Source organism: Lonchura striata, chromosome 10, assembly GCF_050655825.1.
Source record: "Lonchura striata isolate lonStrDom1 chromosome 10, ASM5065582v1, whole genome shotgun sequence".
Lineage (NCBI taxonomy): Eukaryota > Metazoa > Chordata > Aves > Passeriformes > Estrildidae > Lonchura > Lonchura striata.
The window spans coordinates 11,605,170-11,618,840 of NC_140712.1; the positions used below are offsets into that span (position 1 = coordinate 11,605,170).

The window sequence follows — 13,671 nt, forward strand, 5'->3', positions numbered from 1 at the left end:
CACTGTTTAGTTTGCACCTGATCAGATGAAAAATTGATGACAAATAGAAACTCACATATAGGTCTTAATTTTTCTGAAAGGTGTAGTTTCTACAACTCACTGTATTTTCTTGGCCTTTTCCTGACAGTACAATTACTAGTTTTTGTACAGACTGTGTGAAAAACTTGAAGGAAATAGTAAAAACCCCAACTTGGACCTGCTGTCAGAGAGCTGTGTAGTATGACATGTTCCTTCTGATCTGCTGGAGGACTGTTTTGGCTGAGATGAAAAGTAGTTCACACTTTGTTCCCTTTACCTTTTTCTGCTACTGCTCATTTTTCCTGCAGTTACCGCTTGTTGTTCTTGCTTCCTGTTTCACAATGATACAAACCTGTAATTTGTTACTGTTTTAAAATGTTACTCTGCATGTCAGCATGCTTGTGCTTCAGTTCTGTTTTACCTAAACTTCGATGGAAGTGGGGAAAGTGCACATCAGGTCTATGATGAATCAGTTGAGTCATGTAAATGTAGTATATAATTTCAATTAACTGGCTTTCTGAAATGTTCTTTTTAAAAGCAATAAAATCTACCTTTGTAATTTAGAATGTGTGCACGTCAGATGTCTTGACTATGCTTTGTAAGACATAACTTCTATAAAAGTTTCTTTTGTAGGTAGATGGTGCTTTAGTTTAATTTCACTCCGGAATTCATGTATGAGGTATAGATTTGTTAACATTCACGAAATTTATGTATTCAGCTAAATACCAAAACAATTTAATCCTGGTTTGTAGGTATCGTTATGTTGAAGTAAAAATAGTATTACTATTATAGGACTAAATTTTGTCATATCTTAAAAAATGCAAACCTGTTTGACTATGTTGGTTGCAGTTGCTTTTTTATTAGTATGATCTAAATGCAGGCGGCAGGTTGAAAGCTGTAGTGTTCTGAGCTCTACTGGTATTAGATATATTTATTAACTGGTGAAGTGTATACTAATGAGCTGCTGCTGGTAGCCTTAAGGTTGTTAAACACAAAAGTGTAGGTACTCTGAGAGCTATTGTTTGAGAACCTGATGTCATTTGACCCTAGTTTGAGAAGTTACTTCAAGCCTTGCAGGTTAGATATTACAGAATCAACCTAATTTTGTATGCATATTTTCACAGGTCAGTGAAAGCAACTTGTCAGCAACACTAATGGAACTGAGAATCTGGGAGTAGAAGAGTATTTTGATTTGATGAATATTTTTCTAACTTTCTGAAATTGTCTAAGACTAAGACATAAAAGGTTGGGGAATGAGAGTGGCATTAGTTAGGGAGTAAATGTAATTTAAGAAATTGCATGTGATCCTGCTGAGCTAGATACAGACTGGATACAGACTACCGTGTAGGCTACATAAGAAAATCAGTGCTTTTGTAATGCAATTCTAATACAACTCCTTTGGTTGCTGATCTGTTGATTTTCCTTTCACATTGGAAAATGGATATCATGAAGTCTAAAATCCAGCTTGTAAGTGCTGTGTTTGGTAATACAGAAGCAAATGATATCATTACTGGTTTAGAGAAAATGTTTCCTTTAATGTAGGGCAGTTCTAGTATTTGCGAAACATTATATATATGTGAGAAAGAGATGTAAATGAATGCACTATAATCAGCAAATTGAAATGCTAATGCCATGTCCTTTTTTTGTTGTTGTTTGTATTCTTCCTTTGTGTTAACCTTTCTCCAAGAGAATAAACTTTGAGATTCTTAAGTGAACTAACTTAACCAAAGAGGAGTAGAAGAACATATTCTAATTTGTACAAATGACACTTGTTTTTGCAAGGTTTTTGTTTTAGAAATAATATTTTAATTTATAAGCCAAATCCTAATTGGCATAATTAGTGTATATAAATGCAGCTTTTAAATTTCAAAAGCAATGAAGCTATTAATTTATTTGCGATTAAGATAAATGTAACTTTTGACAGATATATTGAACAGAGTCAACCTCAGCTCACCACGAAGGGGGATACAGAATGGTGCACCCAGTAGAGGTACTTTATTGTCCTAATATGGTAATTACAAAAAAAAAAAAAAAATCCACAACAGTTATGAAATATTTGACTATTTGACTGCAAAATTACATAAAGATAACTTTGGAATCCTTTGCAACAGGTACAGTCACTACATTCAAGTCTGAGAGTCAGCATTACGTGACGCCTGCCTCCAGCCCGGGTGCCATGCCTGCCCCATCAGTCTTTCAGACTGTGCCCAGACATGCGAGCAGCTTGGTGGCAGTTCAGCCTTTGGCTGTCGCAGTGAATGTTTCGGGAACTTCACAAACACTGCAGAGACCAATTGCTGGATGTTTGTCGATGCAGCAGGTGCCTGGGTCAAGTTCTGGAATAGCACAGCCTGTTAGCAGACCTGTAACCATTCCAGTGACAACACAGCCAGTATCAAGAAATATCACAGTTCCTGTAGTGGCTCAACCTGTATCCAGGCCAGAGACTCCTGCAACAGCACAGCCTGTAATACTCAGCCAGGTAAATCTTTATTCATTTAAGACATAAAAGGTGTGATTACTTTTGAATAAATTAATGAAAAACATACTGACTCAGTCTAGTGCTTTAAAGATATGAACTAGATTATAAACTAGCATTATGTAAGCTGTAAACATTCTAGGACCATAACCTTGCACTGGTAAATTAAAAGATATATTTGGAAATACTGATTTGGAAGATGCAAAGATGATAGCTTTAGTAAGAGTAAAATGGCATTAAATGAAAATCCTAGAACTAGAGAAATTAGTACTATTTAGATTCTTTATGTTCCATGGAGAAATGTTGCAAATTCATTCTCTAAATCTTTCAGATTTCTGTGCTCAGACATTAATCTTCTGCATTGATAATTTAATTTTTAAATAGCTTGCATTTAGTGTGTAAGACAACTTTGTGGGTTTTCCACCTGTTTTTGCAGTGCCTTGCCTTGGGATTTTTGATTCTTAAGAGAATGCTGTAGTAGTAGTTCCTTAGTGGGTTTTGCTTTTTCCTTCATGTGGCACATCAGTGAAAGCATTGTGAAACAATAGTTTGATAAGAAGTTTAAGCAACCAAAAGTAGAATGATAGCAGGTGAAGCAGTTTGGTAACATACTTGTTTTGCTTGAAAAGCCTAAGGGAATTGTGCACATAGGTGATGTGTCGTAGACCTTCCTGGGTTGCCACATAACCCCAAAATGTTGCCATGAGGGAGTTGCGGTAGATGCTGGTTTGTTGCCTTATCTGTTGGACATATGTGAGAGAGAAAGAATGAGGATTAAAATTCCATATTTGTATGAGGCAAACTATGATGCAATACCTTCATTGAAAATAATTCATGCTGAAACTGTTCAGACCATGTACTTATAATATTAGCTACTATTGTCAGGTCAAAATGAAGCTTGACAGTATGAACCATCCCATTGTCCCTGCAAATACACATACCTGAGGTTGTTTCAGTTGTTAGCCTTTTGGTGTAAATAAAAATCATGCAGCCTAATGGATTCTGCATTTGGTGAGCAGAGCAAGCAGACTGAATTAACAGAGTTAGTTAGGCCATTAAAATGTGAGGATTGGAATTGGGTGTTCTTAAGACTTGTGGCTAAATAATTGCTGATGTGATGCTGCATTTTAAGAAAAACAGAACTAAAACAAAGCAATTTAATTATTGCCTATCAACTGGCTAGCTGAATCTTTGGCAAATTCAGCAGGAAAAATACTCATACTTTCCAGTTTTGAGTCTTTAGCAACTGACTGATAGTTTACAGAGAGAAATTGTGGGTGTGTCTGGTGAAGCAGGTAAGCTAAATAAGTCTGTCACTGTTAAGAAGGCCTAAGAAATTATATAATTAAAAGTCCAGATATCAGTAGGATATCCAGGTTGCTTCTTTAGTCATCTTAAATCTTTATTAAGCAGGACAGATTAGTACAGAAAGGTTTGGAACTTTACATGATATACACACATATTACAAGTCTATGAAGTTTTTTATAAGTTTGCTGATGACATAGTATGCATTATTAAATCCTCTAAAGGTGTGCTAGTATGTCCTGCAGAATCTTTACTGTAGAAGAAAGCCCCCTCCTTTACTTCCCTCACACACACGCTCATGTTTCTGTTCCAGACAAAGCTGGTAGGGGCTTCTACAGTGTTTTTATGACAACCCCAGACTAAACAGAGCTAGGAAAGCTGAACTTTTCCACGGGTTATATGTAGGCTGGATATAGCTCATCAATACAGTGATTTCCTTTAAAGAAAGCCTGCAGTGTACTAATTTTTGTGAGACTTCTTTCTCGTTCATTGAATTTATGTTACAGATGAGGCTTTACTTAAGTATTTATAGGGGGGACTTTGTCAAAATCTGCAGGTTGTTTTTCCATGGCAGAGTAGAGAAACTGCTGTTTGAAGAAGTTGCAGCCATAGGACATGGAAGAAGTTCTCTAACCATGTATAAATAATTTCTGTCTATTCCATGTTAGACCGACATGCTTTAGAAAGTAATGCATCCTTATCTGGGAGATCCAGTACAGATTCTGTGGTCTCTTAAAGCTTCTGCTGTTTGTTGAAGTTATGGTCTTAGACACTTTCTTTACAGTGTTAACATTTTGATAATGGTTTTCATGAGCCCTTAATTTTTTTAAGGTGTCTTAAATGTAACATCCTGTTCTTTGGATGTTAAATTCTTGAGTACCTTGAAGAGTTTTCTGTTTGGGTTTTCTTTCCTTGCTTAAAACATGGTGAATCTTCCATATCTTCAGCTTAACTCTTCTAGATTCAGAACTGTATTTTCAGTTTCAGAATGATAGAATTTGTTTATATTGTTATTACCACTTGATGGTGTTATACTTTTTGTAGAGGAAGAAACTTGTCTGATATGCCTTTTTCTTAGAGAGGTACTATAATTTAGTGTCTTGGGCAAAGTTTTGTGATTTTTAATCACTCCTGCCCCATGATGTAATTTGCTGTTCCTAGTGTTATATTTATACTTGCCTTATTTTAGCTCACGTCTTTAGTTTGAATTTTATTCATTTAAGAGCTCCTTAGGATTTTTTGATTCCTCAGCTGCTCCCCATCTAGTGTTTATTTCACTGGGGGCTGCTGTTTTACAGTGATGATTTTCTGCCTTGGGCTTTCTGTGACAGTTTTGTTCATACACGTTCTGTTTCTTCCCAGCTTGATTCTTTGTAAGTGGTAAAAGCTTCAAATAAGTTTTTCTGGAAAGTGTTTGACCAATGGACCTTCAACTTCCAGGTGTTGAAAGTTACCTTTGAAAATACCATGTTGAGAAGATCACTGTGAGGTATAACTAGACACTGATAGGACCCCTTTTTAGCTGAACATCTTTTGGAGTGCTTTTACATTCAAAATACAATGCAATATTTTTTAATCTCAGGATATCATAAGATTTCTGTGGGAAATCTGTGTGGCTGCTTTTGATTGCTGACTGGGATGAAACACATCTCCTTGATTGCTCAACAGGTCCATAATTTGTCTATTGTGTTGTTTGGTATTCCAGTTTTATCATTGAAATACCCCTTTCTAATCACAAGCTTGATTTGCTGACTTCCTAAGTCAGTCTGGTTTTTGTCTTGTTACTGTACTACATGCTGTGTACTAACTGTTGTGCAGTTCCAGAAGTTGAGTTGATTTTTATTTCAGTTATATACTTTGCAGCAGTTTTAATTCAGTCAGAGCTACTGTTGCATTTCATAGCATAGGACTGTCCTCTTTAAGAAAAAAATGTCCTTAGCAGTGATTATGTTCTGTAATTCAGTGCTCGGAATGCTCTCCACTAAGCCACAGCCAATTCTGTCTTTCCCTTACTTCCTAGGCACTTTTCTCAGTTAGTGTGACTCAGGTTCTGGTTGTTCCTAGGCCATTTTGAGAGAACAAAGGTCCAGTACTATGCATTGTAACTATTCAGGGTGGGTTTAGTTGCCAATTGCCATATAGGCTTCCACAGTTGAAAATCTAGGACGCAGACTATGAACCCAATATTGTCACTAGTAGTAATGAGAAATAGTAGTAGTATTTCGTAGTAGTAGTCACCACTATTAAAAGTAGTAATGTAATATTTCTCTTCACTTGAGCCCTAGGAAATTAACTTACAAAGATGTAGGGTTTTGCCTTTCTGCATGTGAGAGGACCTGTACATGTTAGTTTGATATTTTATTTGGTTGGTTTTTTTTGGTTTTTGGGGCTATTTTTTTGTTTCATCAGTGTGGTAAAGGTTTTTGGTTTTTTTTAATATGTTTTCTAAAGCATTGGACAACACTGGGGGATTTGTATGTAAAATGACAGAGCAAAATTATGTTAAAATAATACCTGTTAACAGAAAAGGACTTTTTGAAAATTTGGCTATGAAATTGTCAGGTTTTTGTTTTTTGGGGTTTTTTTGCTTGCTGGATACGTTTAGTATATACTGAGATGTATCCATGCCATCAGAATACCCAAACTATGGTCTTGTTGAAAATTAAAATATTGGCAGGACATAAAACCAAAGAAATGACAGACTAGTAAGAGATGCAGTGTTTGTATGTAGCTGTTGTATTGGTCACATTTCAGATGTAAATGGCCTGTACAGGGCTCTGCACTAGGAGCCTGCCACAGGTTTATCCCCTGAGCATTAGTTGTGCTTGAGGTGTGGCCTGCAGGCTGAGGTGCTTTGCTGTCCTTTCACTGGCTCTTCTGAAACTGTTGTGACTTCAGTAACACCTCCTCTGTTGTGACTGCAGCTCATGTAGCTGTTACTAATAGCAAATACAGCACAGAAATTCAGTACCTATTTCCACAGCTACTCCTGAACATCCAGCTTTAATTTGGTTAGGTGGATTAGGTGACTGCCCAGAAGAAAGAGTAGCTCTTTATTAAGGTCCTGAACGGTCTTCTTTTAAGGAGATGTGCAATAAAAAGGCAGGATGGGGGGAGCAGCATCTTCCTTTTTGTTCTGGTATTTAGGAGTCCTGAACCAGATTATCATACCTGTTTATGTACTTGTGCTCCTTTAGATTTCTTTCCATTAAGTTTGGTGTACATGAGGGTAGTTTTCAAATGTGGAAAATGTTTTAAAAACACAGGGATGTTTTCAAATAAGTAGCACAAATGTGAATGGGAAGCGGTTTCTGAGCTTACAATTATTTTTACTATTCTGAATACACAGCTGTAAAAACTAACAAGCACAGGTGAGAATTGCAACTTCATTAAAATATCAAAAGAAACTGTTTTGGGGAGATTGTAATGAACTTGATTTTCTTCTGAGTACTTTTAAGAAATCATATGTTTTTAAACCCTTTGAAGCATGCAAGTAAAAAAATATTAAACCTCATATTTCTTTTCCCTCTTGAAAATATCTTATTAGGATTATATTATGGATTCTCCACCAGATGCACCAGATAATACATCTGGTATACTGTTTGGTGTGAGACAGAACTCGGGAGTTCCACAGTACCAGACTGGGCCAACAGTGAATGTAACAGGTGAGTATAACTGTAGTAGTTGATAAGAGAAAGAACCAACCAACCTAATGTCCTTTAACTCTAGAGCAGATCTATGGGTTATAACTTTAAGTAGGATTTCTGTAATATAGTATGGCTACTTTTCCCCCTGTACTTAACACTGTATAATGTTTGATGAAATAAACTCTGGGGTTTTGTGTTGTCAGACTTTGCTTTTCAGTGCATTAGACTGACTATAAAATCAGCTGATGTCTTCTTATAATGCTCATTTAGATGGGAAAAAGCATTGCCAGATCCAGTGTATCTTTATTGACAGATAAAGGTTTGTTTTCAGTATACTCATCACTCTTTGGCCTGTGGGAATAGGAAAAGACCGTTAGCAAAAGAGGGGCTGTGAACAGTACCTGAAGAACTGAGTCTGCTGAACGGATTCCCTGTAATGATGATCTTGGTTTTCTGGCTGATATATGCAGGAGATGATCATTCCTGAAAAGGAGGGGAGGGAGAGAGTATGTAATTTGACAACAAAACCTTTTTTTTTCCAACTAGCAGTAAATTTTTAATTTAATCTGTTTAAAAAGAAGCCAAAAAGCACCTTTTTTGTGAGTGTGTGTCACAGCAGATGAAGTAGATTTTAAGCATGCAGTGTATTCAGTCTTAAGAAGGCTACAACTTGGGACTTCCCTCCTCCTTTTTGAAGGATTGTACTTTTGTAATAACTGACCAGAATCCCATTTTTCTGTCTTGTAAATTATGGATGACAATGACTTCTGATTCTTCCCTGCACTTCTTAAGTGCAATGAATGGCCTGACTAGTCATATTAAGAAGCTACATAGGACAGAGGGATAGTTAGTATGCTCAGCTTCATGTGATGATTTTGCATTTTTAGTTTAGGCATTCACTCCAGAAATGTATCGGTGAACAGTTAGCAGTGTATTTTTTTGCTTGTGTCCAGCCGTTCTGTTGGTGTCTCAGGTTAAATAGCTTTTAGTCAAGTAAGAAATGGTTTTTTTTTTTGCAAATGGTTCAATATTCAAGCCCTTCTTCTCCAAAGGACAGGTATTAAAGTTTAATTGTTTGTGGGTTTGGTTTTTTGAACTTTGGAGACTTGCTTGTATACTTGTGTTAGTCTCTCACTGAGAAAACAATAAAATGCTTATAAGCACTGAAAGTTGCAATTCAAAGCATTTAAAATGTGCCATCCTTAGTCTATGTTTATTTCTGTAAGATGGCAATAGGATTTGAAAGTTAAAAAAGTTTTATTATTGTGGCATGAAACACTAATATTTTTGACACAGAAGGCAAATTTAAGATACATTTCACTTTGCAGAAAGGAAGTGTCTGTGTATTGTGTGGCTTGGCTTGCTTGGTGAGGCCATGTAATGAGATTGAATTCATGTTCATGTATGCCAAAGCATACTTGTGTCGGTGCTATGCTTCCCTAATTCAAATACAGCACTGTGAGCACAAGACATTCTGGAATACGTATTTAAAAGCAGAATCCTTTTGGGAACTGGCCTTTGATGCTCTGCAGGACAATATAACTTACAATATACATCGATCACAAGAAACATTTTTTAGTTCAGTGTAGCATAAATATTTCTTTCTGAGCATTAAGCAGGGAAATGGTAGGTTGCTAATGGACACTAACTAAGCATCTTCTTAGGCTGTTAAAATAGGTGGTGGTGTTTGTGTAAATGGCATTGGTAACTCTTCCATGCAGGTCAGATGGCACTGGGGATGTGTGTAAAATGTAGCTTGCTTTCTGAGAGTACTGTGAGAACATTGTCCCACAAACTTCACCCACTAGGAGGAGCGAGAAATTGCTGTGACTGAAAGACCTGTCGTGTGGAGTTGACTGGACTGCATCCATATAGTTCCAGATTAAAGGGAGGTGTTGGTTTAGGACAGTGCACTAAGAGGCCTGAAGCAATTTGGCTTTCATGTGCCTATTCTGGTATCACAGTACATTTGGTGCTTCCATTCTAGGTTACTATTTCTGATGTCTTTTTCTATCATGTGTAAAATCAGTCCCAGCCAGCACAGTGCACAGAGCAGCATTAAGGTTTTTACAGTGGTGTTCTGAGTTCAGAAACCTGTCAGCAAGGTGGTGCTGCAGCCAGTATACTTTGCTCTTTCTTCATGGATGTGGTACACAGGAATATTGTGTGTATGAGCACAGCCAGCTCTTGGGTAATAGCTACAGAAGTGTTCACTAGTAGCACAAAGTGACTAAAAAATAATTATTTGGCTATTGCTTTTCCCTGCTGTCCTGAGTACTTGGAGTCCCTGTGACTTGCTGTGTAGAGAATTGAACAAACTAGCCTGAAATGTGGTTAGTTCATGTCCATATTCCAGCTGAGAGAGGCACTTTCATGATAAGAGATATCAATCTGATTTATACCAGCAAGATATTAAATAATACTTGGAGTTGGTTTGATTAATTTTCAAAACAGGCCTAATTATTTTTTACATGAACAGCAGAACTAAAACGCACATGTGCGTATTACTATAGTTCTTCTGAAAGAGAATTTACTAGTCAGAGTTCTATAGACTATAACTACTCACCTTTATAAATATGTCTTCAAAATTGTTATCACAACGTGTTAAGCTTTTAAAATTGGATTTATGAACACTATTTTTAACGTATGAAAATAGTTCTTGTTTCCAAATAGGGTTTTCTGCAGTCAAATAAAATACGTCACTGAAGATCCTTGTAAACGCAGTCAGACCTTGTGTCTTTTCCCCATCCCTCATTGCAGAGCTACGCATAGTTTAATACACAACAGCAGCAGTTCCTGCTGTAGGTTGGTGGCTAGATGCTCAGATAGCCTCAAGTGATACGGAGGAATGGTAAGGTCACACCAGCTGTATGGAAGCCTTTGCTGAACACGACACATGTCTGTGTAAGCAGCTCATGAACTGAACATGGTGTGTAGGTAAGTTAAACCCCCCTAGGAAGTTATACTGTGTAATTAATAACCTGATGATTTTGTGAATGTGTGAATGAATGAACCTTACATAAACAATGCATAGAGTGAGACATTTAAGCTTGATATGTTTATGTCAAAAAGAAGGAAAGGTGTACTACAAAGGAGAATGTTAGGATGTTTAGGTATCTATATATCTATAATGTAAGTGAATTACATTTTCTCATGTTTGAGGCACAGTGTGGCAAATTCTTCAAGACGTTAATCAGGATTCCCTGCTTGGAGTCTACCTATATGCATTGATTGGGGAGATTCTCCAGACTATTGGCCAAGTTTAGATAGTTTCCAGTGAGTGAACACAGCTATGGGTGCCAGAGGGCTATTTTGTTTCTTCTCAGAAGTTTGAATAATTTGGTGTGACACAAAGTATCTCTGCTTGATGAGCTTCTTGTTACACCCTGAGAAATCATTGGAGCAGCTATGTCATTGTAGTGGGAAGAATAGACCAGAATATACTTAGCTTAGAGCACTCTGTCTAGAACTGAGGCCTTTGACATATTTTATTACAGTCTTAAGACTATTTGCAGTCTGTCATTGTGAGAGGTTTACTAGACCTGTGCTGGTGCTTCAGACTTCTTGGTTTGTAACTGTGTCTTTCATGTTACTTGAGGACTGATCTCTGTATTGACTTCATATAATCAGGAGTAATCTCACAGTGACAGAGACATGGGTTTCTGACAAGATGGAGCTGAGTATTTATGGGCATGTTCATCAGCCATTCAACCTCCCAATTTCAAAGTTGTTGGTGGATTTTTTTTTGTTGTGGGGTGTTGTTTTTTGGTTTTTTTTTTTCGTGGGGTTTAGGTTTTGTTAGGTTTTGTTGTTGTGGAGTTTTGTTTTGGTTTATTTATTTGTTTTTACTGATTTTCTTCAGAAGAAATACTGCAAACCGTAGGGACATGTGATGTTCTTTCAGAAGAGAACAGATAGATGTGCTGTGGTTGGTCATTAGAAGTTACAACACTTTTTTCATTTTGCATACAAACTGAAGTTTACAAAGTTATATAAGAAACTAAAACAGCATTAACGCAGAACCAGAGAAAAAGGAGAGGTGCTTTTCATCAGAAGCACAGAGCTTGTTCCAGATAGTGGGCATTGCAACTGCTTTGCTTAACTTTATTACTGTGAACTCATCTTGTCTCAGATTAGAGTGGGTCAAGGTGTGAAAAGTAGGTCAAATGAATTCAGGTGGCCACAGTATGATTTACTGGAGTTTCACAAGTGGGTCTGTATCTCTTGCATTTACCCTTTCCTGCTTCACTGGCCTGGGCCTTCAGTCTGAGTTGGATATTTTCTTAACTTCAGTATGGCATATTAGCTTAGGAAAATATTTAAACTGCTTTGTATGGACTCTAAATTGCATCATAATGTGTTCTAATTACCATGGGAAGAAAATGAGGTTCTTTAAATTAAAGTACTGTAGGTCTAAATGAGAGTGGTTTTGTATCTAAACCTCCTGCTTGCTTCTGAAGGCAACAGTGTAACTCCAAAACAGACCAGGCTTATTGAGGGTGGTGCTAGAAGCAACTTGGCTGTTTCACCTACAGGTAACTGTCCAACAGTTGCACAGGTGCAAAATGGATCTTCAAATGGTAGGAAGATGGAATGGATTAGCTGGCAGTGCTGCCTCTGTGTCATGGAAAAAGCTAACACATCTGTAGTGTTTCAGTGGCCAGTGTTTTTAATGCTCTTAAGGCAGTGTAAGCAAGTAACTGTTCTTATGTTGTAAAATAAAAATAGCTATTCTATGGAAGGATTTATGTACCTTTGCAAATTAATTTACCTGAGGTTATTAGCTGTTCAGATTTTAGACATTTATTGTTTAGTAGGTAGGTTTGAATTTTATAGAGCAGTAATAAGTAATTTGAAGACAGATTATAAAAATAAATGCCCCTGACCTCATTCTCTTAGTTCAGATTTTCTGTGTCAAAGATGGGAGTAGGGGGTTGAAACTCCAAAACACAGCCAGCCAGAAAATCAAGATTGAAAGAATTCTTGACTTAATTCTATGACTGCTGAATTTATTAACTAATTCTGATTAGAGGAAGGAAAAAATCATTTTAGCAATGCCAGGCAAGGTAGTAACAAATTAGATTGTGGAATCCCCATCCTTGGAGATACTCAGAAGTTGATTGTACTCTTACACTCTGAGCATAAGATTAGACTTGCTTTGACTGGGAAGTTGCAGGAAACCACCTCCAAAGGTACAACCTAAATTATTTTATGAATCTGCACTTTAACTAATTATTGAAAGTGTACTTTGGAGTTTTCCACCTTTTGTTTTTTCCAGCAGTGTTTCTGATATAGTTTGAAATAGTAGTCGGAGGGGAGAAGGTCTATTTCAAAGAAACAATGTTATTGGAAAGATTTCTCCTTCCCTGCAAGAAGAGAGCTCGTCTGGCTGTTTCAGAGTATTAACTATTAGGTGCATTTTTGTCATGAGCCCAAAAGTGCTTTCTAGTGATTGTAATAGGCCAGGATTTATTCTTGACTTTTGAGGCATTTCCAAGACATCTTCTGTCGTATAATGTTAAAATGGTTATTTGGAATAATTTCAGATTTGGGTTTTTTGCATTTTTTATTTAGAGTTCATTGCTCTTTCAAGCTACCAGAAGGACCTGGCTATAACATGAACATTTCAGCAAAAACATTGCCTCCACCCTCTTTTGGGTGAAATAGATATTGTGCTGCAGCCTATAGTAAAAAAAGATAACTGAATGATCCTGCTAAATTCAGTAAAAAAAGATGTTGATCATATTCATTGAGAACCTTATTTTGCTGAGTTTGTCTCTAAGCCATCCCATCCTGGCATAGCAATTTCTAATCTGTCACAGAATCCAGCACTGAAGCACTGCAGAACACAAGGTTTTGCTGCAGAACTGGTTTTCTTCAACTCTGTTTGCACTTAGCTCTGATGTGTCAAAATGTTTTTTCCAACTGTAATAGTGAAGACTTGCAGTGCTTTTTTGTAGTACATCTTTTACATGACCATCCACTCATGTGAAGGACTTTCTGCTTTATCATGATTCTTAGCAAAACTGTTAGCTTCAGGAAAATTCCAGTTTATTTATTGTCTAAGCAGGACTATTTTTATGTAAAAATGTATAACACCATTGCATGGTCATCTCTTAACTCATACACTTACTAATTCCCTTATATTTGTTTTTGTTACATCTTTTCATAGGCCTCACAGGGAACAGTTGACTCTTACTGTCAAGATGTTGTTTCCTGTGT

General features: G+C 36.8%; 1 protein-coding gene across 14 annotated transcripts in view; it reads left to right on the plus strand.

Annotated features, from left to right (window-relative positions):
• Nucleotides 1-13,671, plus strand: part of ZNF280D (zinc finger protein 280D) — a 46,966-nt gene that overhangs the window by 6,813 nt on the left and 26,482 nt on the right. For 11 of the 14 annotated variants that reach the window (XR_014957498.1, XM_021546307.3, XM_085588227.1 and 8 more), the window contains 3 exons: nt 1,943-2,008; nt 2,130-2,500; nt 7,350-7,467. Coding sequence is in view for 13 of the 14 variants with exons in the window: in XM_021546307.3 (XP_021401982.3) it covers nt 1,943-2,008; nt 2,130-2,500; nt 7,350-7,467 (555 nt within the window). In the remaining variant the exon portion in view is untranslated. The remainder of the gene's footprint in view (nt 1-1,942; nt 2,009-2,129; nt 2,501-7,349; nt 7,468-13,671) is intronic. The other 3 variants (XM_085588232.1, XM_085588233.1, XM_085588229.1) reach the window with 1 other exon arrangement.